Source organism: Trachypithecus francoisi, unplaced genomic scaffold, assembly GCF_009764315.1.
Source record: "Trachypithecus francoisi isolate TF-2019V2 unplaced genomic scaffold, Tfra_2.0 Lachesis_group12, whole genome shotgun sequence".
NCBI classification, from domain to species: Eukaryota; Metazoa; Chordata; class Mammalia; order Primates; family Cercopithecidae; genus Trachypithecus; species Trachypithecus francoisi.
The window spans coordinates 84068381-84093556 of record NW_022681457.1 but is presented as its reverse complement, the minus strand read 5'-3'; the positions used below and the strand labels follow the sequence as shown (position 1 = coordinate 84093556).

The 25176-nt window shown below is 42.5% G+C and overlaps 1 protein-coding gene across 1 annotated transcript; it reads left to right on the top strand.

The window, feature by feature from the left end:
• The first annotated feature begins 4650 nt into the window (after positions 1-4650).
• Positions 4651-24427, top strand: ZFP69 (ZFP69 zinc finger protein). The gene is given in 7 exon segments (XM_033226952.1): positions 4651-5332; positions 6770-7239; positions 9824-9832; positions 9835-9914; positions 17742-17868; positions 18187-18282; positions 23002-24427. Coding segments are annotated over 6 exon segments (1578 nt in total). The 5' UTR covers positions 4651-5332; positions 6770-7112; the 3' UTR covers positions 24141-24427.
• The last annotated feature ends 749 nt before the right edge of the window (positions 24428-25176 follow it).

Sequence of the window (25176 nt, the reverse complement as noted above, 5' to 3'; positions counted from 1 at the left end):
CAGGTGCCCGCCACCACGCCCGGCTAACCTTTTGTATTTTTAGTAGAGACAGGGTTTCTCCGTGTTAGCCAGGATGGTCTCGATCTCTTGACCTTGTGATCTGCCCGCCTCGGCCTCCCAAAGTGCTGGGATTACAGGCATGAGCCACCTTGCCTGGCCGAGATGACATCTTAACATATGTCCCTAAGTGGTCTTTCAGAAACCCGGACCCCACCACTGAGGATCCCTAACTGAACAGATCTGCTGGCAAGTAGACCTCACATAGGGAGAATTGAAGATTAAACTCCGATCATAGTGTTTTGCTCTAAATTTATTCCGGAGGGGCCTGGAGGGAATTATAGCTGCAAACCAGTTAACATTTTCCTCTGCTGATCCCAAGTTTTAAGATAAAGCGTCTCTTCCTTAACCAACTGCAAATCAGAAAATCCTGAAATCTATTACCTGTAAGCCACCCCCACCCCACACGCCACCCCCTCTTCAAGATATCCCACCCTTTTAGGCCAAAACTAACGTGCACTCTCCATGTATTGATTTACAGTTTTGCCTGTAGCTTCTGCTTTCCTGAAATTTACCCCTGCCTTTACAAACCCTTACCTGCCAGCCATGGAGGAGGTCACAATTTGATCATTAGCTGCTTGGTCCTCCTTGCTTGGTGCTCTGCAAATAAATGCCTTCCTTTCTACCACTGCAACCTCAGTGTGGATATCTGTTTTTACTGCACCAGGCAAGTGGACCCCAGTTTGGTTCTATAACAATTTGTAGTTTTACTGTAATGCGTGGATTTCTTCTACTAGGTGTAGATTTCTTTGACTAGATAAATAAAAGGGTTTATTTATCCCACTAGAGGGTTTATTTATCCCACTATGGCATCTTATATCTGTGACCTGATTGCTTTCATAGGTACTAAAAATATTCAGCCCTTATTTCTTCAAATACTATCTCTGCCCTAGCTTTATCTCTTGTTAAACTTAGTTTGATCCTCTTAGTGTATTCTCTATCTCTCTTACTCTGTCTTCTGTAGAGTACATTTTTTGTTTCTCAGTGCTTTATTCTAGATGATTTCTTGTGACCTACCTTCCTTTCAATTTATTCTCCATTCAGCAATGTCTAATCTGCCATTAGCTGAGTTCTTAATTTAATTACTGTATTTCTCAGTCATAGAATAGAAGTCTACTTACTTCTTTTCAAAATCTGCTCTATCACTTTGTATGGTTTTTAGGTACCTGACAAAATTGTCCAAGTTATCTTTTTTATTTCTTCGGGCAAAGAAAATATTATTTTATTTTACTTTTTTTCCTAAAAACTCTAATAGTTAAGCAAGAAAATATACATATATTTTAAGCCAGGGTCTTGCTCTGTCACGCAGGCTGAAGTGTAGTGGTATGACCGTGATTTACTGCAGCATCAACCTACTGGACTTAAGTGATCCTCCCACCTCAGCCTCTTGAGGAGCTGGGACTTCAGGCCTGTGCCACCATGCCTGGCTAATTTTTGATATTTTGTAGAGACAGGGTTTTGCCACGTTGCCAAGGCTGGTCTTGAATTCCTGAGCTCAAGCAATCCAGCTGCCTTGGCCTCCCAGGGTGCTGGGATTATAGACATAAGCCACTGTGTCTGACCCAAGAAAATATTATTTTGTAGTTTGCATCAAGTAATTCCAAAAGCAGTTTTTTCTGCAGGTCTGTTTCCAGTGTTTGTGTTTCTGCTGGTTCTCACTAAAATAGTCTAGTTTCTTTGTGTACCTGGTTACCTTTAATTCTGTATTTGACATTGTCTATGAAAACTTACCTCTAGGAAAAATGTGGGCCCTACAATTATAAGGCTTTCCTCCAAAAAGGATTCATATTTGCTTTTGCCAAGCATCTGGTGACATCATAGTCAGAGACCGTCTTAAACTAAGGTCATGTCTGAGACAGGCAATTTGATCCAGTCTGTAAATTCCTTTTAAGCTGTTCCATTTTCAATTCATCCTCACCCTGAGGCTGTTGCCCTTTGGGGTCCCAGTTATTGTAAGGAGGGTCTTCTTCTTCTTCTTTTTTTTGAGATGGAGTTTTGCTCTTGTTGCCCAGGCTGGCACGATCTTGGCTCACTGAAACCTCCACTTCCCGGGTTTAAGTGATTCTCCTGCCTCAGTCTCCCAAGTAGCTGGGATTACAGGCATGTGCCACCATGCTCAGCTAATTTTTGTATTTTTGGTAGAGACGGGGTTTCTCCATGTTGGTCAGGCTGGTTTCGAACTCCCAACCTCAGGTGATCTGCCCACCTTGGCCACCCAAAGTCCTGGGATTACAGGCGTGAGCCACCATGGCCGGCAGTAAGGAGGGTCTTCTATTTTACTCCCCACTCATTGTGTTTTACTTTTTTTCTTCTTTGAAGTTGAAAAGGACAATTATCATTTTCCTTCTAGGTAAATGCCGTCAGGACAAAAGCAGCTTCCAAGCTGTCTTACTTACCTGGATTCTGGCTTTTTTTTTTTTTTTTTTTTCTGAGACAGGGTCTTGCTCTGTCACCCAGGCTGGAGTGCAGTGGCACGATCATAGCTCACTGCAGCCTCCAGCTCCTGGGTCCAAGTGATCCTCCCATGTCGGCCTCCCAAGTAGTTAGGCCTACAGGTGTGAACCACTGTGACGGACCTCCTACTATCTTTTCATATGTTAGATGCCTTGTTACGGACTCAACAGACCCATTCACAAGACCCTAACCAATATGACTGTGTTCAGAAATGGGGCCTTTACAGAGGTGATTAAGTTAAAATGAAGCATTAGGGTGTGCTCTAAGCCAATCTGACTGGTATTCTTATAAAAAGAGGAAGTGTGGACACAGAGAGCACCAGGGACCCGCACACACACACACACGAAACTGATGCAAGATAGGCAAGCCAAAATCCGAGCTTAGCCTAGGAGAATTCTTACCTTTGCTGGGGAAAGAATTCAAGGGTGAGTTGGTGGTGTTAGTAATCTTTTATTGAACTGTACTGTTCCTTCTGGATCAGGGATAACTCATAGGCCGTGCACTCATAGTTGGCAATGTGTGGGCTTTGGGCAACTGTGTTTATATTCACTTATAATCACTTTCAATTACATGCAAATTAAGGAGTAGGTTATTTAGAACTCTCTAGGGAAAGGTTATAGTTTCCAGGTCATTGCCACAGAAAGGGACGGTGACTTCCAGGTCACTGCCATGGCGCTTGTAAACTGTCTTGGCACTAGTGGGAATATCTTATGATAATGAGCAATGAGAGTGGCTAAGGACCTCTTTCCTCACCATCTGCTGGTTTTTGCAGGTTTTTACACTTCATCCCTTAGCTACCAGGGAAATAAGTCCTGCAGCTCTCCTACCTCAAAACCATGTGAAGACAAAGGTGTCCATCTGCAAGCCAAGGGGATAGACCTTAGACAAACCAAACCTGCCCACACTTTATCTTGTATTTCTAGCCTCCAGAACTGTGAGAAATTTCTGTTGTTTTAGCTAATCTGTGATTTCTTTAATGGCAGCCCTAGCAAACTAATAACACGCTTTTAAGAACATTAAAAATATATATTACTGCTGGGCGCAGTGGCTCACGCCTGTAAGCCCAGCACTTTGGGAGGCCAAGGTGGGTGGATCACTTGAGGCCAGAAGTTTGAGACCAGCCTAGCCAACATGGTGAAACCCCATCTCTACTAAAAATACAAAAATTAGCCAGGCTTAGTGGCAGGCACCTGTAATCCCAGTTAGGAGGCTGACGCGGGGAGAACTGCTTGAACCCGGGAGGTGGAGGTTGCAGTGAGTGGAGATCATGCCACTATACTCCAGCCTACGGGACAGAGACTCTGTCTCAAGAATAATTATATATATATGTCGGGTGCGGTGGTTCACACCTGTAATCCCAGCACTTTGGGAGGCCGAGGTGGATCAATCACTTGAGGTCTGCAGTTTGAGACTAGCCTGACCAACATGGAGACTGACCAACATGGAGACACCCCGTCTCTACTAAAAATACAAAATTAGCTGGGCATGGTGGTGCATGCCTGTAATCCCAGCTACTCCAGAGGCTGAGGCAGGAGAATCGCTTGAATCCAGGAGGCGGAGGTTGTGGTGAGCCGACATAATACCATTGCACTCCAGCCTGGGCAACAAGAGCAAAACTCCGTCTCAAGAAAAAAAAATTATATATATATATATATACACACACACATACATATATATGTATTCCAGAATTTTATTTTTTAATTTTATTGTTGTTTTCTACAGTGGGTTGATACAAATATCCTAGCCCACCATCTCCCCACTCTGCTTTCCTTTTCTTCATGGTCCTCACCATCGCCTGGGGTATTATCTATTTATTTTTCTATTTGTTACTGTCAGTTAATTTCAATGTAATTAAGTTCCAAGAAAGCAGAACTGCATTTTGTTAACTGCTGTATACTTAGGGCCTATAAGAATGTGGGGGTAGATCTTACACGCTCAGGATAGATAACTGAATGAATGAGTTAATGAATGAATGACAGAGAAGGCGCTTCACCGGAAAGGCTGAAGGAGGTCTCCCAAGGACCGCTGTGAGGAAATGTGGGGCGGTGTGGCTGCGTGGCCGCGTGGCCGATATCCACGGTTCCGGGCGGCCCTCGGGGGCGCGCTCCGGCGGCTTCCAGCTTCCGGGTTCGAGGGCGCGCGCTGCTTCCCGGGAGAGGGCTGGCTCCGCGGCCGCCCCCCGTGGGCGGAGCCGGCGGCCCGGGCTCACAACCCGCCGGAAGACGCGCGGGTTGTGGCTGCTGCTGTTGCTGCAGCGGGACCGCGTGGGGTGGGCCCCGGAGCCACCAGAGCTGAAGCGAGAGCGGCCGGCGGTGCTAGCGGCCGGGAGGGCGCGGCCGGAGGGCAGAGGCCAGGCGAGACGCTCGGCTGCGGCCTAAGAGGCCGGGCTGGGTGGGCTTGGCTGCAGCCGCCGGTCCCGTGTTAAAGCGGCAGCCAGGAAGGTGTATTCTCGCCCGGGTCTGCAAGACGCCGGCTCAGGGCACACCTCCCATTCCGGCCCTCAAAGCCTCGCTCCTGGGGGCGCGGCTGGGAAAGCCCACCCGCCTGGGCAGGCCGCTGATGGGAATTTGGAGCAGAGCCTCGTCCACTCCGGAGGCCGAGGGTCCTCTGGGCTTCCGAAGGAAGCCGACCTCAACACTGGACGCTTTTTGGGGAATGATTGCGTTGAGTGGAGATGTGGTCTGTCTGTAAAAGGCTGGGAGGGAACAATATCTGTTACCACTCAGTCCGTCTCTAAAGAGACACTCTACTGCTGAAAACCTCAAGAGCGAGCGCTCCCACGCCCCCATCTCTGGTCCTACCTGGGTCCAAGGCGGATGTGGTGAGTAGGAGTCTATGTGCAGTCTTTAAGCCCGAGGGTGGCATGTCTAGGAGCACTGTGAGGGTGGGGCATATTCTGTATGAAGCTTCTCAGCCATTAACTGTTTCCCAAGTAAGATTCGAAAATTCCTGCACTTTGGTAACAAGACCTTTTATGTATTCAAGGGTGGGGTATGTTTCACAAGCTCCAATTTCTAGAACACACGCAGCTCCTGTCTCTGCATATAGTCTCACACACACACACACACACAAACGCACACACACACACATACCCATCCTTCTCCAACAAACTTCAAAAAGTTAGGCCAGCTCCCTTCCCACATAGTTCCGACTGTTCTTGGGGTGCCGTATACTTTGGACTTGGTCACGGTGAAAGCACCTGGTTAGATTCTAGGGGTTGGTTGAAATGATGGATTTGAGTTGTTACCAAATTTGCCTATTACCATTCTACAGTAGTCCTTATTATACTACATTTACACCATTTGAAGACATACCCTCTTTCCCAATCTTAATATTTCTGAAACCAAGATGCATCTTCCCAGTGTGGGTCAAAGGAACTTGCCAGCTGCTGGCCATCTGCGTGGGTGGTGACGTGGCTGTCACTGCTTGCTCATGCCAAAATTCAGCTATGTCATTATTATGTCATATTTTGAACTTTAAATTCAGATTTAATTGTTTCTAAAAACAACTTTAAAAACTAATGCTGTGATTCAGCAATATGATAACAGGTGTATAACAATGTTTGTCGGCCGGGCGCGGTGGCTCAAGCCTGTAATCCCAGCACTTTGGGAGGCCGAGACGGGCGGATCATGAGGTCAGGAGATCGAGACCATCCTGGCTAACACGGTGAAACCCCGTCTCTACTAAAAATACAAAAACTAGCCGGGCGAGGTGGCGGGCGCCTGTAGTCCCAGCTACTAGGGAGGCTGAGGCAGGAGAATGGCGTAAACCCAGGAGGCGGAGCTTGCAGTGAGCTGAGATCCAGCCACTGCACTCCAGTCCGGGCGACAGAGCGAGACTCCGCCTCAAAAAAAAAAAAAAAAAAAAAAAAAAACAATGTTTGTCAAGGGTTTACTGTATGCCTAGCATTGTCTCAACCAACACTACAACTCTATAGAATACAATTATTATCTCCATTTTATAGATTAAGAAACTGAAGCTGAGAGTTGAAGTGTCTTAGAGCTTTTAAGTGCAAGTGTCAGAGTTCTAAGCCAAGCTGTCTAATTTCAAAGCCTGCCTTCTTAAACCCCGTCTGTATCCAGGCAGAAGATGCACGCAGCTTACAAGGAGGGAAGAGAAGGCAGGGTCTGTGCATGTTTGTACACCTTTGCATGTTTGTGTGTGTATGTATGGACCTGGAGATGGAGCCACATCCAGGAACATGTATTAAATTTATTCCTGCATGGATAACATGTTCTCTTTTTTTGGTGTTTTGCAGTTTTAAATATGTTTCTGCAGATTCTGGAGTTCTGGAGACAAGTGCTTCTGGATCCCTCTTCCCTTCCCTTTTGCTCCTTTAAAGAGTATGGAGACATGAACTCAAACCTAACTAACTGGCTGCCTCCCAAAGAAAGTGCTTGATTTAAAGGGGAGTTCGTTTTCCAGAATTGTTAGTCACGTCAGCCTCTAGGAACCCCCAGGTCCTGGTGCTGCAGGGACACACCAAAGTCCTGAGGGCAGATGATTGGAATCTGAGCAACACCCCACAGATGTGAAGCCTCTCATCAGAGCTTCTGGCAATTTCCTCACCAGAAGTGGACAAGTCCAGTCAGGCAGTCATCATGCCACAGCAACTTCTGATCACCCTGCCTACCAAGGCCAGCACCTGGGTGAAGTTGCAGCATCCAAAGAAGGCCACAGAGGGGTTGCCCCTGTGGGAGGATGTGACTAAAATGTTTGAAGGAAAGGGTGAGAATGGACTGATGGAGGGGGAAGAAGGGGATCTCATTTGTGTGGGAAAAGATGGGTACACACTTCATTGAAGTGGAGAGAAAGAGGGAGAGAAGGTTTTTTGGGGTTCATTTCTTGTGGTTTTTGGGAAGGGGACAGCTGTGAGGGAAAATCTTGGGCTTCAGCATGAACTCCTTGTGACACATGCTTTCAGCTGCTCATCACCCATCTTCAGATACCACATGGGGCAGGAAGACAGAATACATGGTGTTCTCCGCCAGTGGTGCCTGAGTGTGGGAATGTGATTCACAGACAGGGGTCTAAGATTTCTGCCCTCCTTAAGTCCTCTTAGGGTTTTCCTGCACACGTTCCAGTTGTTTTCGCCCCAGCCCAATATTTATCACAAGTATCATTGTTTTCATCTGCTGAGAGGCAGGAATGACATGCCAGATTACTCTCATGTTATCCTGAACTGTGGGAGTGATGCCCAAAAATCACACCTTCTTTAGTGGTCTGGTTAGCAGTAAATAGAAGGATGGAGGAAGTCATGTGTCTCATGTGGTGTTTTAGTTCATACCTTTAATGCTATACATTCAGCCAATATTTATTGTTTTAGCCGTGTCAGGCAGGGACTTCGGCTAAGCATCTTAAAAGATGGAAAAATGAATAATTATCTCTAATTCTGATTACTAGTGGATGGAGACAGGCATACACCTCAAAATAATAGAAAGCAGCCTAAGAAAAGTCCTTTTGGAGGCCGGGTGCGGTGGCTCAAGCCTGTAATCCCAGCACTTTGGGAGGCCGAGACGGGCGGATCACGAGGTCAGGAGATCGAGACCATCCTGGCTAACACGGTGAAACCCCATCTCTACTAAAAAATACAAAAAAAACTAGCCGGGTGAGGTGGCGGGCGCCTGTAGTCCCAGCTACTCGGGAGGCTGAGGCAGGAGAATGGCGTGAACCCGGGAGGCGGAGCTTGCAGTGAGTTAAGATCTGGCCACTGCACTCCAGCCTGGGCGACAGAGCGAGACTCCGTCTCAAAAAAAAAAAAAAGAAAAGTCCTTTTGGAACACAAGAGACCGGACACTTTATTCCGGTTGGAATTTTTTTTTGTGTGTGTGTGTGACGAAGTCTTGCTCTGTTGCCTAGGCAGGAGTGCAGTGGCGCGATCTCGGCTCACTGCAGCCTCTGCCTCCCAGGCTCAAGCGATTCTGCTGCCTCAGCCTCCCGAGCAGCTGGGACTACAGGTGCCCGCTACCATGCCCGGCTAATTTTTGTGTTTTTTTTTTTCATATTTGATAGCAGCTTTTTTTCATTGGTTACAAAATCTAAGCCCATATACAAAATTAGGAACACATTTAGATGCCTCTTTTGAAAGAATGTTTTAGTCTTTTTAAACTGAGTTAAAAAAATTAAAACCATGCAATTTTTAAACACTGCTTTGAAAACTGAAAAGTGCAGCAATATACTTAGTTTCCTTTATCTACGAAATGGTGCAATTCCAATTCAAAACTGGTAAGGTCACAACAAATTGAATCAAGGAAATGCATACAAATGTCTGCACTACCTGATGGTAATGTTTATTTGAATGTTAGTTTGCACTTTAAAACAGGAAAGAGGAAGTAGGAATCATCAGAGTAGAGGCCCAACTTTAATCATAATGTATGCAAATTTTAAAAGGTAGTCAGTTAAGTAAGGAAAGTCCAGAAGAAACTAAACTGGAAGGGGTACAATTCACAATATCAAGAAGATTTGGACTTCAAGGGTTTCACCGAAGTTTATGACCTTAATTACCTTTTACATTGTTATAGTTTTTGTATTTTTAGTAGAGACGGGGTTTCACCATATTGGCCAGGCTGGTCTCGAACTCCTCACCTCGTGATCCACCTGCCTCAGCCTCCCAAAGTGCTGGGATTACAGGCATGAGCCACTGCGCCCGGCCTGGTTGTATGTATGTAAGAAATTTTCACAGAGCAGGTAGCATTGATTTGGGCCTTGAAGAATGTCTTAGGTTTTTTGTGTAGATTTGGGGAAAGGATACACAAGTGGGTGCCTTGAAGAAAATGGGGAATCTTTAGTCCGACTGAGAATCTTTAGCCTGACTGACTAAGAATGTGATGGGTGGGTGTGTCCCATGTATAAAAGATGGTAGTGTAGCAGTACCCATTGTTGAGAAAATATGCTTTGGGCAGATTGTAGAGTGCCTTGAAGTCCATGGTGAAGTGTTTGGATTTTTCTTTCTTGTCAGTGGAGAACCTTTGATGATTTTTGAACAAAGGAATGGCTTGTTAGAGCTGTGCTTTTGGACCAGTATTGACCATTGGTAGAGTTTTTTGGAGGGGGAGTGGGATTTAAAGAATTCTCCATTTAAATACTTTGTTCTCTCATACATAGTTTTTAATCATCGGGAAACATTAATGCCCAAAGCAACTTGCAGCAGGTCCTCCTCATTAAGGAGGCTTCAGGCTGCTCTTGAGTCACTCTCAATGTCCCCCTTTGTGAACCTTTTCAGGGAGAAGCCACACTGAGTGGGTCTGCAGGCAGTTTCTCTATTTGGGTGATTTTGGGAGATGAAAAGCTCATGGCTCTTTACCTTCCCCAGCTCTGCTGTCTCGGATGCTGATGACATAAAGACCCAGAGAGAAAGTTTAGAGGATGAAGTGACCCCTGGACTCCCGACAGCAGAATCCCATGTGAGTAGGGATTCGTCTCATTTTCTTGACATTGCTGCTTGTTTTTTTAGGGTATATATCCTGTCTTAAGACTAACAAATTCAACCTGGGGAGCTCAATGCAAGTTGCCCTTTCACAGAAAATTGGGCTCCAGTGGTGGCAATTTCCCTACTCGTAGGGGTCTCCCTCCATGTCACTCTTGTTTCTCACCAACATCTACATCTAGTATTATGCTACTTTCTATAAAGAAAGTGAAATGAGTGACATAATTCTAGCCCCTAAAAACCAATTGATACCACTTGAGATCTAAGAGAAATCTCAATAAAATACTCAAAATCAAAATGGGTAAGAAGGTTCTGACTTTCTTAGTGATGTACACGTATTACTGTGAACTTGGAGAGGTGACCTTAAGTGTAATATTCAGAACAGAGGTCAAACCAGAACCAAAGGAGAAGTGAGTAGGGAAGAAATAGGCCACACAGTACACACATCAGACAGGCTGGGCAGGAAAGCTAGAGTAGCCACTGAGAGCAGCTACAACACGGTGTCACAAATGGGATAGTCTGTACTGCCTATTGGAAACATCGATGAAATGGAAGAAAAATTGCAAAATAAATGTGAGAGAAAGACTTAAAGAGGAGATCTTATTGGAGGACAGAAGAGTTTTAAGTGAAATGAACTGGAGTTCTGAAATTAGATGGTACAACATCTAATTTCTAGTTACTCAGTGATCTGGGGCAATTACTTTAGCTTTTTTTTTTTTGAGATGGAGTTTCAAGTTTAAAGTAAAAAGATGAAAAAGCTATACTGTACAAACAATAATTAAAAGAACATTGGAGGCGTATATTATATCACACAAAGTGGATTTCTGGAAAAGAAATATTACTAGGCAAAAAGGGACATTTCATAATAATAAGAGGGTCAACAATTCTAAGTGTTTATACATGTGATGACAGAACTTCAAAATAAAGCAAAATTGACAGAACTAAAGAGGGAGATAGACAAAATCACAATAATTAGAAACTTTAACACTCCTCTCAGTAATTGATGAGTAGACAAAAACTCATCAAGGATACAGAAGATTTGAACAACACTATCAACCAATTTAACCTAATTAACACTTATGGAAGGAACACTACGCCTAACAACTACAGACCATATATTCTTTTTAAAAAATAGTGATCTGGGCCAGGCGCGGTGGCTCAAGCCTGTAATCCCAGCACTTTGGGAGGCCGAGACGGGCGGATCACGAGGTCAGGAGATCGAGACCCTCCTGGCTAACACGGTGAAACCCCGTCTCTACTAAAAAATACAAAAAACTAGCCGGGCGAGGTGGCGGGCGCCTGTAGTCCCAGCTACTCGGGAGGCTGAGGCAGGAGAATGGCTTAAACCCGGGAGGCGGAGCTTGCCGTGAGCTGAGATCCGGCCACTGCACTCCAGCCTGGGCGACAGAGCGAGACTCCGTCTCAAAAAAAAAAAAATAGTGATCTCGTCTTAAAATGAGATCTGGGGGTGGGGTGGAATCAACTGGTGGATCAACTCGGCATGGAGTGGAATACTGATTAAAAAGGGGCATGAGTTCCGTTCTGAGATGGTGGAAATATTCTCTATCTTGATTTGATTACATGATATTACATATGTCAAAATCAAACTACACCTTTTTTATTTTATTTTATTTTATTTTATTTTTTGAGACGGAGTCTCTGTCTGTCGCCCAGGCTGGAGTGCAGTGGCCGGATCTCAGCTCACTGCAAGCTCCGCCTCCAGGGTTTACGCCATTCTGCCTCAGCCTCCCGAGTAGCTGGGACTATAGGCGCCAGCCACCTCGCCCGGCTAGCTTTTTTTGTATTTTTTAGTAGAGACGGAGTTTCACCGTGTTAGCCAGGATGGTCTCGAACTCCTGACCTCGTGATCCGCCCGTCTCGGCCTCCCAAAGTGCTGGGATTACAGGCTTGAGCCACCGCGCCCGGCCCCTACACCTTTTTTAAATTTTTTTTTTTTTTTATAGAGACTGAGTCTCACTTTGTAGCTCCGACTGCAGTGCAGTGGTACAATCATAGCTCACTGCAACCTCGAACTCCTGGGCTTGAGCAGTTCTCCTGCCTAAGCCTCCCAAGTAGCTAGGACTACAGGAACATGCCACCATACTCTGCCAATTAAAAAAATGACACAAAAAAAATAGGGTCTCACTATGTTGCCCAACTGGTCTCAAACTCTTGAGCTCAAGCAATCCTTCTGCCTCAGCCTCCCAAAGTGCTGGGATTACAGATAAGCCCACTGCACCCAGCCCAAACTATACACTTTCTTAGTGTATTTTCCTGTATGTAAATTGTACTTCAGTTTTTAAAAATGTAATCCTTTAATCCCATCAGTTTATGATAAATGTAGGAAGTGAAAAATTCCAGATAGGAGAATGTAGCGATAACTCTTTAGACTATTATCGTTACTTCTTCCATATTACTATAAATAAAGCTGCAATATATTCCAATCCTAGATGGCAGATATTAGCATTTGAACTTCTTATTTGAGGAAACTGAGACTGTAAAAAGCTAAAGTGGCTGGATGTGGTGGCTCACACAGGTTCCAGCACTTTGGGAGCCCGGTGGGCAGATCACCTGAGGTCAGGAGTTTGAGACCAGCCTGGCCAACGTGGAGAAACCCCATCTCCACTAAAAATACAAAATTAGCAGACATGGTGGCGTGTGCCTGTAATCCCAGCTACTCAGGAGGCTGAGGCAGGAGAATCACTTGAACCCGGGAGGTAGAGGTTGCATGAGCCGAGATTGTGCCACTGCACTCCAGCCTGGGCAACAAGAGCAAAACTCCATCTCAAAAAAAAAATAATAAAATAAAATAAAAAATAAAGCAATCAGTATGGTTGGGTCTGAGTGTATACTTTTGTTTTTGTTTGCTATTTATCCTATCTAGCCTTTGTTTTTATGTTTCTCTTTTCCTGCCTTCTTATTTTTTGTTTGGTTTTGTTTTTTTAAAGACGGAGTCTCACTTTGTCACCCAGGCTGGAGTCCAGTGGTGTGACCTCGGTTCACTACAACCTCCGCCTCCTGGGTTCAAATGATTCTCCTGCCTCAGCCTCCCGAGTAGCTGAGATTATAGGCGCCTGCCACAATGCTCAGCTAATTTTGTATTTTTAGTAGAGATGGGGTTTCACCATGTTGGCTAGGCTGCTCTCAAACTCCTAACCTCAAGTTACCTGCCCACCTCAGCCTTCGAAAGTGCTGGAATTACAGGTGTGAGCGACTGTGCCCAGCCTTTTTCTGCCTTCTTTTGCATTGAATCATTTTTCCAGTATTCCATTTTATGTCCTCTAATGACTTTTAAGCTACAGTTCTTTGAATTTTTTTTTTTTTAATTGAGACAGAGTCTTACTCTGTCACCCAGGCTGGAGTGCAGTGGCACGATCTCAGCTCATTGCAACCTCTGCGTCCTAGGTTCAAGCAATTCTCCTGCCTCAGCCTCCTGAGTAGGTGAGACTAAAGGTGCGTGCCACCACACCTGGCTAATTTTTTTTTGTATTTTTAGCAGACACATGGTTTCACTGTGCTAGCCAGGGTGGTCTCGATCTCCTGACCTCGTGATCTGCCTGCCTTGCCCTCCCAAAATGCTGAGATTATAGGCATGAGCCACCCCGCCCAGCCTGCTTTTTGTTTTTGTTTTGTTTTGTTTTGTTTTTTTGAGACAGAGTTTCACTCTTGTTGCCCAGGCTGGAGTATAGTGGCACGATGTCAGCTCACTGCAACCTCCGCCTTCCAGGTTCAAGCGATTCTCCTGCCTCAGCCTCTTGAGTAGCTGGGATTACAAGTTCCCACCACCATGCCCAGCTAATTTTTGTATTTTTAGTAGAGATGAGGTTTCTCCATGGTGGCCAGGCTGGTCTCAAACTCCTGACCTAAGGTGATCCATCCACCTTGGCCTCCCAGAGTACTGGGATTACAGGCGTGAACCATTGAGTCCGGCCACTTCTTTGATTTGTTTTTAGTGGTTACTCTAACAACCACTAAAAACAGTCATATTATATGCGAAGCCATATAATATTAATTCAGAGTAACTGTGGAATGTTACACATTGTATTTAACATTACACATGTTACAAAAGTAACATTCCACAGTTACTCTGAATTAGTGTTTTATGGCTTCACATATGATATGAAAGACTTACATTATATTTTCGTATACTCCTTCCCACTCTTAGCATTTTGTCAATATACATTTTGTTTTACATGTAAAAACACCACAGTACATTATTCTTAGTTTTGCTTTTAATAGTAAACTGTCTTATAACAAATTATGAACATGGAAAAAAACACATCTTTCATATTTGCCCTCATATTTATCCATTTAGGCACTCTTCCTTTTTTCCTTTCATTCCAGGTTTCTATCTTGCATTATTTCCTTTTAGCTTAAAGAACTTTGTTTAGCATTTCTTATAATGTGGGTGTCCTGGTGACAAATTCTCACAACTTTCATTGATCTAAAGATTTCTTTATATTCCTATTTGAGGATCTTATTGGATAAAGAATTCTAGGTTGACTGCTTTTTCTTTAAGTACTTTAACAATGTTCCATTATCTTTTAGATTGTATTATCTGTGATGAGAAGGCAGCTGTTATTCTGTTTATGTGATGTATCTGTTTTTTTTCTTTTTCTTTTTTTTTTTTTTTTTGAGACAGAGTCTCGCTCTGTCGCCCAAGCCGGAGTGCAGTGGCGCGATCTCGGCTCGCTGTAAGCTCTGCCTCCTGGGTTCACGCCATTCTCCTGTCTCAGCCTCCCGAGTAGCTGGGACTACAGGCGCCCACCACCACGCCCGGCTCATTGTTTGTATTTTTAGTAGAGACAGGGTTTCACCATGTTAGCCAGGATGGTCTCAATCTCCTGACCTTGTGATTTGCCCGCCTCAGCCTCCCAAAGTGCTGGGATTACAGGCGTGAGCCACCACACCTGGCCAATGTGTCTGTTTTATACCAACTTTTATCTGATGTGCATAGGTGTGATTTGTTGTTGTTGTTGTTGTTGGAGACGAGTCTTGCTCTGTCATCCAGGCAGGAGTGCAGTGGCATGATCTTGGCCCACTGCAACCTCCACCTCCTGGGTTCAAGCAATCCTCTCATGTCAGCTTCTCAAGTAGCTAGGACACACCCAGGCTTATTTTTTAAAATTTTTTTATTTTTTTTTGTTTGTTTTTAGTAGAGATGGGGTTTCACCACGTTGGCCATGCTGGTCTCAAACTCCTGACCTCAAGTGATCTGCCGCCATGGCCTCCCAAAGTTCTGAGATTACAGACATGAGCCACAGTGCCTTGCTGTGATTTTCTTTTGAGTTTATCCTTTTTGGGGTTTGCTGAGCTTCTTGGATCTGTGGGTTGATTTTTTCCCCATTAGTTTGGAAAATCTTCAGCCATTATTTTTCAAATATTTTTTCTACCTATTCTGTCTTCTGAGATTGCTCTTTCTCCCTCCCTTCCTTCTTGCCTTCTTCCCTTCCTCTCTCCTTCCCTCCCTCCATCTCTCCCTCCCTCCCTCCTCTACCACTCAGGCTTAAGCGATCCTCCTACCTCAGCCTCCTGAGCTCCTGAGTAGCTGGGGCTACAGGTGTGCACCACCATGCCTGACTAATTTTTGTATTTTTTTGTAGAGATAGGTAGGGTCTTCCTATGTTGCCTAGGCTGGTCTCAAACTCCTGAGCTAAAGCAATCCTCCTGCCTTGGCCTTACGATGTGCTGGGATTACAGGCATGAGCCACCCCACCTAGCCCTGAGATTCTAATTGCATGTATAATAGACCACTTGATATTATCCCACATATGTTTTTCCTCTTGGTACTCTAGTTTGAATAATATTTATTGACCCATCTTAAGTTTCACTGATCACTGATCTTATCTTCATCATGGTCTAATCTACTTTAAGCCCATCCAATGAATTTTGTAGATACTGTATTTTTCACTTGTAGACTTTTCATTTACAGTTGATTCTTTTTTTATTTTTTTTTTGAGATGGAGTCTTGCTCTGTCGCCAGGCTGAAGTGCAGTAGCCAGATCTCGGCTCACTGCGACCTCTGCCTCCCGGGTTCAAGCGATTCTCCTGCCTCAGCCTTCCGAGTAGCTGGGCTACAGGCGTACGCCACCTTGCCCGGCTAATTTTTGTATTTTTAGTAGAGACGGGGTTTTACCATGTTGGCCAGGATGGTCTTAATCTCCTGACCTCGTGATCTGCCCGTGATCTGCCTCCCGAAGTGCTGGGATTACAGGCGTGAGCCACCACACCCGGCCTAGAGTTGATTCTTGAGTAGCGCAGATTTGAACTGTGCAGGTCCACTTCTCTACAGACTTTTTTCAATAAATATATTGAAACATTTTTTGGAGATTTGTGACAATTTGGAAAAACTTGCAGATGGACTGTGTGGTCTAGGAGTATCGAAAAATTAAGAAAAAGTTAGATATGTTATGAATACATAAAACATATGTAGATACTAGTCTATTGTGTTTACTACCATAACAGATACACGTATCTATTATAAAAAGTTTAAAATTTTCAAAGCTTGTATGTACAGACTATTCATGGTGCCATTCGCAGTTGAGAGAAATGTAAACAAATGTAAAGATGCAGTATTAAATCACTACTGCATAAACTATAGTACACATATTGCATTACCAGGATAATTCTATAGCTATCTCCTGTGGCTATTGTAGTGAGCCCACGTGTTTCAGGTATCTACTTAAAATTCAGTGTGATGCTAAGCATCTCTGCATTAGCGCTTCATCTCTCCAGAAATTGCATATCACAGTAAAAAGTCATCTCTTGACCAGGCACAGTGTCTCATGCCTGTAATCCCAACACTTAGAGGGGCCAAGGCAGGAGTGTATGTGTATATACATACATATATGTGTGTGTTTTGTATGTATATACACACACACACACACCCCACACACACATATATAGTTTCTTCATTTGTTTTGGTTTGTTCTATTTCCAAACCCTTTCGTCTCTCTGGTGGTTAAGGTGAGGGGCTCCTCCTAAAGCTGTGGCTGAACTCTGGCTGTCACACAGCTTTTTGATTGAGTATACTTCTAATTAGCCCATGCCACCAATGCTGAGGGCTTTCCTTTTTATCTTTTTAGCATTTGAGCTTAGAAAGGGATTAGACTGCAGTTCCAGACAGTTTTGTTCATTTTTACATTAAACTCCAGCAGGGCCTCAGAATTCAGGCTCAGTAAGAATGCATAGGTCTTTGTGACAATAAGTGTGTGAGGTGGTGGGGGAACCTCTATCCCCATCCCACCCTGTTCCTCATCTCCACCTCTCTGATTTCATCTCCTTCCACTCTCTCATCAACCAGGCTACCTCTAGCCATGCTGTTCACTTTCCTGTTCCTCAAGCCAAGGATGCTCTCACCTTAGGTCCTTTGCACCTGCCCAGGATGCTCTTCTCTCAGATTTCCATGTGGTTCTCTCTTTTACTGAATTTATGTCTCTGGTCAAATATCGCCCTTTTAGAGAGTCTTCCCCAACCACTTTACATAAAGGATTATCCTACCCTCACTGTGGTTCTCCCAATGTCTCTTATTCTGCTTAATTTTTTTTCTTAGGCATGTATCACCATCTGTCTTTCTATATGTTACATTATTTATAGTAATCTCCAGATTAGAGATCCAGACAGACTACAGTTCCAGACAGTTTTGTTGATCAGATTTGGAGATCAAAGGATCTCCAAACAGATCTAGAGAAGGCTCCTGATAAAAGTAAGTTTAGAATCTCTCAGAATTTAGAATACCATCAGAACTCCTTGGAACTTAACAGAAGTGGTCTCCGGCTAAACAGAAATGTGTTTGATGTTCTAGGAATTGTTGACTTTCAAGGACATATCTGTTGACTTCACCCAGGAAGAGTGGGGACAGTTAGCTCCTGCTTATCAGAATCTGTACCGAGAGGTGATGCTGGAGAACTACAGCAACTTGGTGTCAGTGGGTAAGACTTGGCTATCCATGCATCCAGAAACCCACTCATTATAGGAGAGTCATTATTTTAAATTGTTGATGTGTGGATTCCTTGAGGCTTGATTTTGGGTTCTGTATTAAAGATGTCTTATTCCCTTTGAAAACCTAGTGAGGGCATATCCGATTTGACTTTCTTGGGGAACAACTTTACTACACAGAGTTAGAATAGAAAGACCCACCCCTTTTCACTTGTGGAGGCCCTGAATACCAGAAGACTCGAACAAAACTCTGGGGATGGTTCTTAGACATCAGCATAAACATTCACACTCTTTTTTTACTACATAAGCAGGATATCAACTTTCCAAACCTAGTGTGATATCCCAATTAGAGAAAGGAGAAGAGCCATGGATGGCAGAGAAAGAAGGCCCAGGAGATCCCAGTTCAGGTGAGACCAAGTGTGTTAGTCTGTTTTTGTGTTGCTATAAAGGGATACCTGAGACTCCATAATTTATAAAGAAAAGTTTAATTGGCTAATGGTTCTGCAGACTGTACAGGAAGCATGGCGCTGGCATCTGCTCCTGGTGAGGGCCTCAGGAAGCTTACAGTCATGGTGAAAGGCATATCACATGGTGGGAGCTGGAGCATAAGAGTGAAGGAGGAGGTGCCAGGCTCTTTTTCTTTTTCTTTTTCCTTCTTTCTTTCTTTCTTTTTTTTTTTTTAGACAGTCTCGCACTGTTGCCAGGTTGGAGTACAGTGGTGCAATCTTGGCTCACTGCAACCTCCACCTCTGGGGTTCAAGCAATTCTCCTGCCTCAGCCTCCCGAGTAGCTGGGACTACAGTTACGTGCCACCACGCTCAGCTAATTTTTGTATTTTTAGTAGAAATGGGGTTTCACCATGTTGGCCAGGATGCTCTCAATCTCGACCTTGTGATCTGCCCGCCTCGGCCTTCCAAAGTGCTGGGATTTCAGGCGTGAGCCACCGTGCCCAGCCGGTGCTAGGCTTTTTAAACAACCAGATCTCACGTGAACTCAGAGTGAGAACTCACTCGTTATCATGGGGAGGACACTCATTCGTGAATGATCCATCCCCATGACCCAACACCTCCCACCAGGCCCCACCTCCAACACTGGGGATCACGTTTCACCATGAGATTTGGAGGGGATAAATATTCAAACCAAATCACCAAGGCAGATGGAATTTTAATATATAGGTCAGAGTGCTCAAAGCCTCGGCTGTGGGGAGGGCTCAGACCACTGTACGGAGCCTCCAGTAAACTAATATCACCCTTCCTTACCCCTTTGCTTCACTGAGCCCTTGCAAAAGTCTTTCTGGAGTTGGAGGAAAGAGCAGTCTTGTCCTCATTAAGGTTGAGCTTGATTTTCCCTTTTTCCAGTATCCTAAGGGCTGCCGATCTAAAGCTTTCTCTAAGCAGTGAGATGTATGTGGTATTTTCACAGAAAATCAATCTCTTTCCAAGACTCTCACTGCATTGTACAAATCGTTAATTTTCCTACACTCCATTTTTACTTTTTGCCAATGTTCATTTTACAATTCCAGCTTCGATTCTCATTCTCTTTTTAACTTACACATCTTAAGTTTTTGTAACAGCTACTTCATGAAAACTCCTGTAAGAGAAATTACCAAAGGATTCCTTCTCACCAAATCTTGTGGTCCCTAACAGTCTCCTCAAACTTTGCTTTTATTTTATTGTGAAATATTTTAGACTTTCAGAAAGGCATAGAAAACATTATAACACATTTATGTGTAGCTTCCACTTAGACTAAGAAATGAAACAGAGTTGAAGCTCCACTGTCCCCCTTAACCACTCTGCATTGAAATATCATTCCCATGTCTTCATGCTTTTATTGCATGTATAATGTAGTAAAAGCAGTCCATGTATATTAGTGTATACATATTAAACAATATATAGCATTGTTTTGCATGTTCTTTTTCTTTAAATAAATGGTGTATATACTTCTTCCTTTTGCTTTTCTCATTCAACACTGGTGATATTCCCCAGTATGTTATTCTAGTTCATTCATTTCCATTGAGTTAATAAGCCACAATTTTCTTATTCATTTTCCTGTTGATAGACATTTACATTGTTTCCAAATTTGGAAGTTACAAATATTCTGCAGCAAAACTTTGTGTCCATAACTTCTTGTATACATAATGCAAGTATTTCTCTAAGATAGTTGGTAGAAACAAAATTGTTGGGTTGTAGAATATATACACTTTCATTTTGCTGGATATTACCAATTTGCTCTTCAAAGCAGTTACACCAGTTTATTCTCCCATTAACAGGGCTTGAGAGTTTCCATAACTCAGCATCTTTGTCAACATTTGTTATTGCCAAACTTTAAGATTTTTGTAAATTTACTGGATTATGGTATCTTGTTTCTTTCATTTTCCTGATTACTAGTGAAAGGAAGTATATTTCTCATGTTCATTGACCATCCATCCATCTCTTCTTCTGTCCTTACGCTAATGCCAGGCTCTTCTGTTAATTACCTGTTTATATCCCTTGCCAATGTTTCTATAATCTTTTTTCTTATTGATTTGTAGGAAAAAAAAAGTGTGTGTGTATGTGTGTATTCATTCTGGATAATAATCCTTGATAGCTTTATGTTTTGCAAATGTTTACTCTAGGTCAGTGGCCTATCTTTGACTTTTCAAAATTAGTGTCTTGATAGATGTGAGTTTCTCAATTTAATGTTACTGAATTTATCAGGTTTTTCTTTATTGTTTGTGCTTTTTGTTTAAGAAACCGTTTTATGCCTTGTTATTCTCCTTTTTTGTAAACTTTTAAAAAAATTGTTTTTAGAGACTGGGTCTTGCTATGTTGCCCACGCTAGCCTCGAAGTCCTGGGCTCAAGTGATTCTTCTGCCTCACCCTCTTTAGTAGGTGGGACTACAGGTGCATGCTGCTGTGCCCTGCTGTCCTCCATTTTATCATATGTGTGTATCATACATATATGTTTCTACATATTCCTATATTTTCAAAGTTTTGCTTTTCACATTTAGGTTTAATTCATCTGGAATTTATTTTATATAAATACATTTGTATGTATGAGGTGGAAATCTGATTAACTTTTTCCACATGGATAATCAGTCCAGGAATAGTTAATGCTGCTGTGTCACCTGTCAAGTTTCTTTATATGTTTGGGTCTATTTCTGTTTTGCATATTCTTTTTCTATCGTGTTCCTCTCTTTATGTTTTATTATTTTGTTTTTCTGTCCTTACTCTAATGCCAGGGTATCTTAAAAACTTTCATAGTGAGACTTAATATGTGGTAGAGGTAGTTCACCCACCTTGTTCTTTAAAATTGTTCTGGTTATTCTTGGTTCGTTTATTTGAATTATGTAATCAGAGCATCAAATCACACCCACAAATACTCTGCTGGCATTTTGATTGGAATAGAATTGAATTTCTAGATCAATTTTGGGGGGGTTAACACTGTTGTGCTATCGAATCCTCCTGTCCAGGAATATGATATAGCACTCCATTTATTGATATTTCCTAATTTTTTTGGGTAACATTTCAGGATTTTCTCCTGTACATATTGTACATTTTTTGTTAGATTGATTCTGAAAATCTTACATTTTGTTGCTATTGTAGGTGGTATTTTTTTCCTTTCCTTTTCCCCAAGCCTCAGTCATAAACAGGTATATTTTAAAAAATTATGTTGCTGGCCAGGTGTGGTGGCTCATGCCTATAATCTCAGCACTTTGGGATGCCAAGGTGGGCAGATCACCTGAGGTCAGGAGTTCGAGACCAGCCTGACCAACATGGTGAAACCCTGTCTCTACTAAAAATACAAAATTAGCCAGGCGTGGTGTTGCATGCCTGTAATCCCAACTACTCGGGAGGCTGAGGCAGAAGAATCACCTGAACCTGGGGTGTGGAGGTTGCAGTGAGCCGAGATCGTGCCATTGCACTCCAGCCTGGGCAACAAGAGCGAAACTCCGCCTCAAAAAAAAAAAAAAAAAATTATGTTGCTGGTATGTAATAACAAACCTGATTTTGAATATTGACCTTTTATGCAGCCATCTTGTTTTATTCTGTTATTAATCCAATCATTGTATATTTTCCTGGGTTTTCTCTTCCTCAACTTACAATAATGAAAATAATAATAAAAGCTACCATGAGTGTTCTTTCCCAGCCTCTGGATGAAATCTCAAAGAGTTCCATTGATGATCCCATTCCTTTAAATAACAAGAACAGTCTTGACTTTAGTAAAATGCCTATTTAGTTCAGTGCAATAATAAAAACTCCTAACTTCATTCAAAACTAGATCCTCTCTTCTTCCCTACTTGCTTGAGACTCTCTCATGCTCGGATACTGAATTAGGGAGGGATGCATAAATGGCTTCTTTTCTTTTCCCCGTCATCTTCTTTTCCTCCTGCCCTATTCAAGACCAGAATCAGGACCTGCAGAGGGTAGATATTATTAGACATTATTATTGTCTGTCGTCATTTAGAATTTGACATTTTGAATTGCTAATGATCCATCTATGTTGGCTAAAAAATCTTATAAGAAATTATACCTTTCAGGAATACATACAGACATGTCAGTTGAAATACTAGTAATGGTGCAACAAATTGATCAAGTAAAAATCTTAAAGAGATTTTCCTGGAACCTAGCAGCAGTCTGGGTTTCTTACAAGTCTCCTTTGTATAAGTAATACTTTCACGAACATATTAGTAACCATAGAAAGAAATATATATATATACACACACACACACACACAAGTTTCAATGAAAGACAGCATAATGTTCTTGTGTATATTCTTAGCTCAAACCGTATTTTTTGAACTATAATGTCTCCTGCTGCTGCCAGAGTGGGGAGGGAAACATCTTTTTATCTTTCTGAGATTGTTTTCCAAAAGTAGTTGTCAATTAAAATATTTATATTCTTAAGTCATAGCTCTGAAATTTTATTACTTAGTATTATTAGAGCTGGACTAAAAGACTCAATATATATAATATGACACTTTTAACCTGTTCATTGTTTCTTAATTTGCTTTCCCATTACTTCTCCAAGCAGGATAATCATATTTCAATATAGTCAAAATCTCATGCACTTATCCATATTGTTGTCTAAATCTCTGTTCCATAACCACTACAGCAATTGGTTTTTCAAAGCTTTTTTTCATTTCAGACTTGAAGAGTAAAATGGAAACCATTGAGTCAACTGCAAAGAGTGCCATTTCACAGGAGCGCTTATATCATGGCTTTATGATGGAAAGGTTCATGAGAGATGATATAATTTATTCCACATTGAGAAAAGTCTCCACATATGATGATGTCTTAGAAAGGCACCAGGAAACTTGTGTGAGAGATGTGAGACAAGCCTTCTTGACCCATAAGAAGAGAGTCCAAGAAACTAACAAATTTGGGGAAAATATGATTGTGCGTTCGAATGTTGTTATTGAACAGAGGCACCATAAATATGATACACCTACAAAGCGGAACACATACAAATTAGATTTGATTAATCATCCAACAAGTTGCATAAGAACAAAAACCTATGAATGTAATATATGTGAAAAAATCTTCAAACAACCTATTCACCTTACTGAACATATGAGAATTCATACTGGCGAGAAACCTTTCAGATGTAAGGAATGTGGAAGGGCCTTTAGTCAAAGTGCATCCCTCAGTACACACCAGAGAATCCATACTGGTGAGAAACCTTTTGAATGTGAGGAATGTGGGAAAGCCTTCAGACATCGCTCATCACTTAATCAGCATCATAGAACTCACACTGGGGAGAAACCCTATGTATGTGATAAATGTCAGAAAGCGTTCAGCCAGAACATTAGCTTGGTTCAACATTTGAGGACTCATTCTGGAGAGAAACCCTTTACTTGCAATGAATGTGGGAAAACCTTTAGACAGATTAGACACCTTAGTGAACATATAAGAATTCATACTGGGGAGAAGCCCTATGCATGCACTGCATGTTGTAAAACCTTTAGTCATAGAGCATATCTAACGCATCACCAGAGGATCCATACTGGGGAGAGACCCTACAAATGTAAAGAATGTGGAAAAGCCTTTAGGCAGAGGATACACCTTAGCAACCATAAAACTGTTCATACGGGAGTGAAAGCATATGAATGCAATCGCTGTGGAAAAGCCTATAGGCATGATTCATCCTTTAAAAAACATCAGAGACATCATACTGGAGAAAAACCTTATGAATGTAACGAATGTGGAAAAGCCTTCAGCTATAACTCATCACTTAGTCGACACCATGAAATACACAGGAGGAATGCCTTCCGAAATAATGTGTAAAAACAGGTATTTGACATGAGAACAAAAGCCAAGTGTAAATTGGTGATTTAGAATGCTTTAAAATTTCAGGACTCAAATATGAGGAATTGGTGTAATGATGCCAACTTTTAATTTTTCCCATTGTAAATAAACATTACATTGACAGGTACTGACTACTAACACCTCTATAAAAAGTACTTAAGATTAAAATCTGGTCCTTCAAATTAAATGAATTCAGCATTATGAAAAATTAACAACATAGTTTTTTTTCTGATTTTCACGGTGGGTTAAATTATTCTTCATGGGTATTCATGATTTGCAGACCAGCATTTGGGAACTATAACTTAAAATATCACCAACCCTATTTTTTTTAATTAAAATTTTATATTTTTGGCCAGGCATAGTGGCTTGTGCCTGTAATCCCAGCACTTTGGGAGGTCAAGGAAGGAGGATCACTTACCAGAAGTCAAGACCAGCCTAGACAACATAGCAAGACCCATCTCTGCAAAAAAGTTTTTAAAAAATTAGCCAGGTGTGGTAGCATGTGCCTGTAGTCCTAGCTGTGCAGGAGGCTGAAGCAGAAGGATCACTTGAGCCCAGGAGTTTAAGGCTGCAATGAGCTGTGATCACACCACCGCATTTCAGGTGGGCAACAGAGTGAGACCCTGTTGCTGCAAAAAAGAATAAAATAATGTATTTTTTAATGGAGAAAGCTTTCACATGGTATAAAGTCCAGAAGGTGGAAACAATTGTATACAGTGAAAAGCCTCCTTCCTGTATTTCCTACCACTGATTTCTGCATAGGGGCAACCATTTTAAATAATTTTTTGTGTATCCATTCAGCTTTTTAAAATTTATATCTAAGCGAATACAAATATACAGTTTTCCTTTGTCTTTTTGTTGTTGTTTGTTTTGAGATGGAGTCTCACTCTGTTGCCCAGGCTGGAGTGCGGTGGCACTGTGTCAGCTCACTGCAGCCTATGCCTCCAGGGTTCAAGCAATTCCCTGCCTCAGCTTCCCGACTAGCTGGGATTACAGGAGCCCGCCACCACGCCTG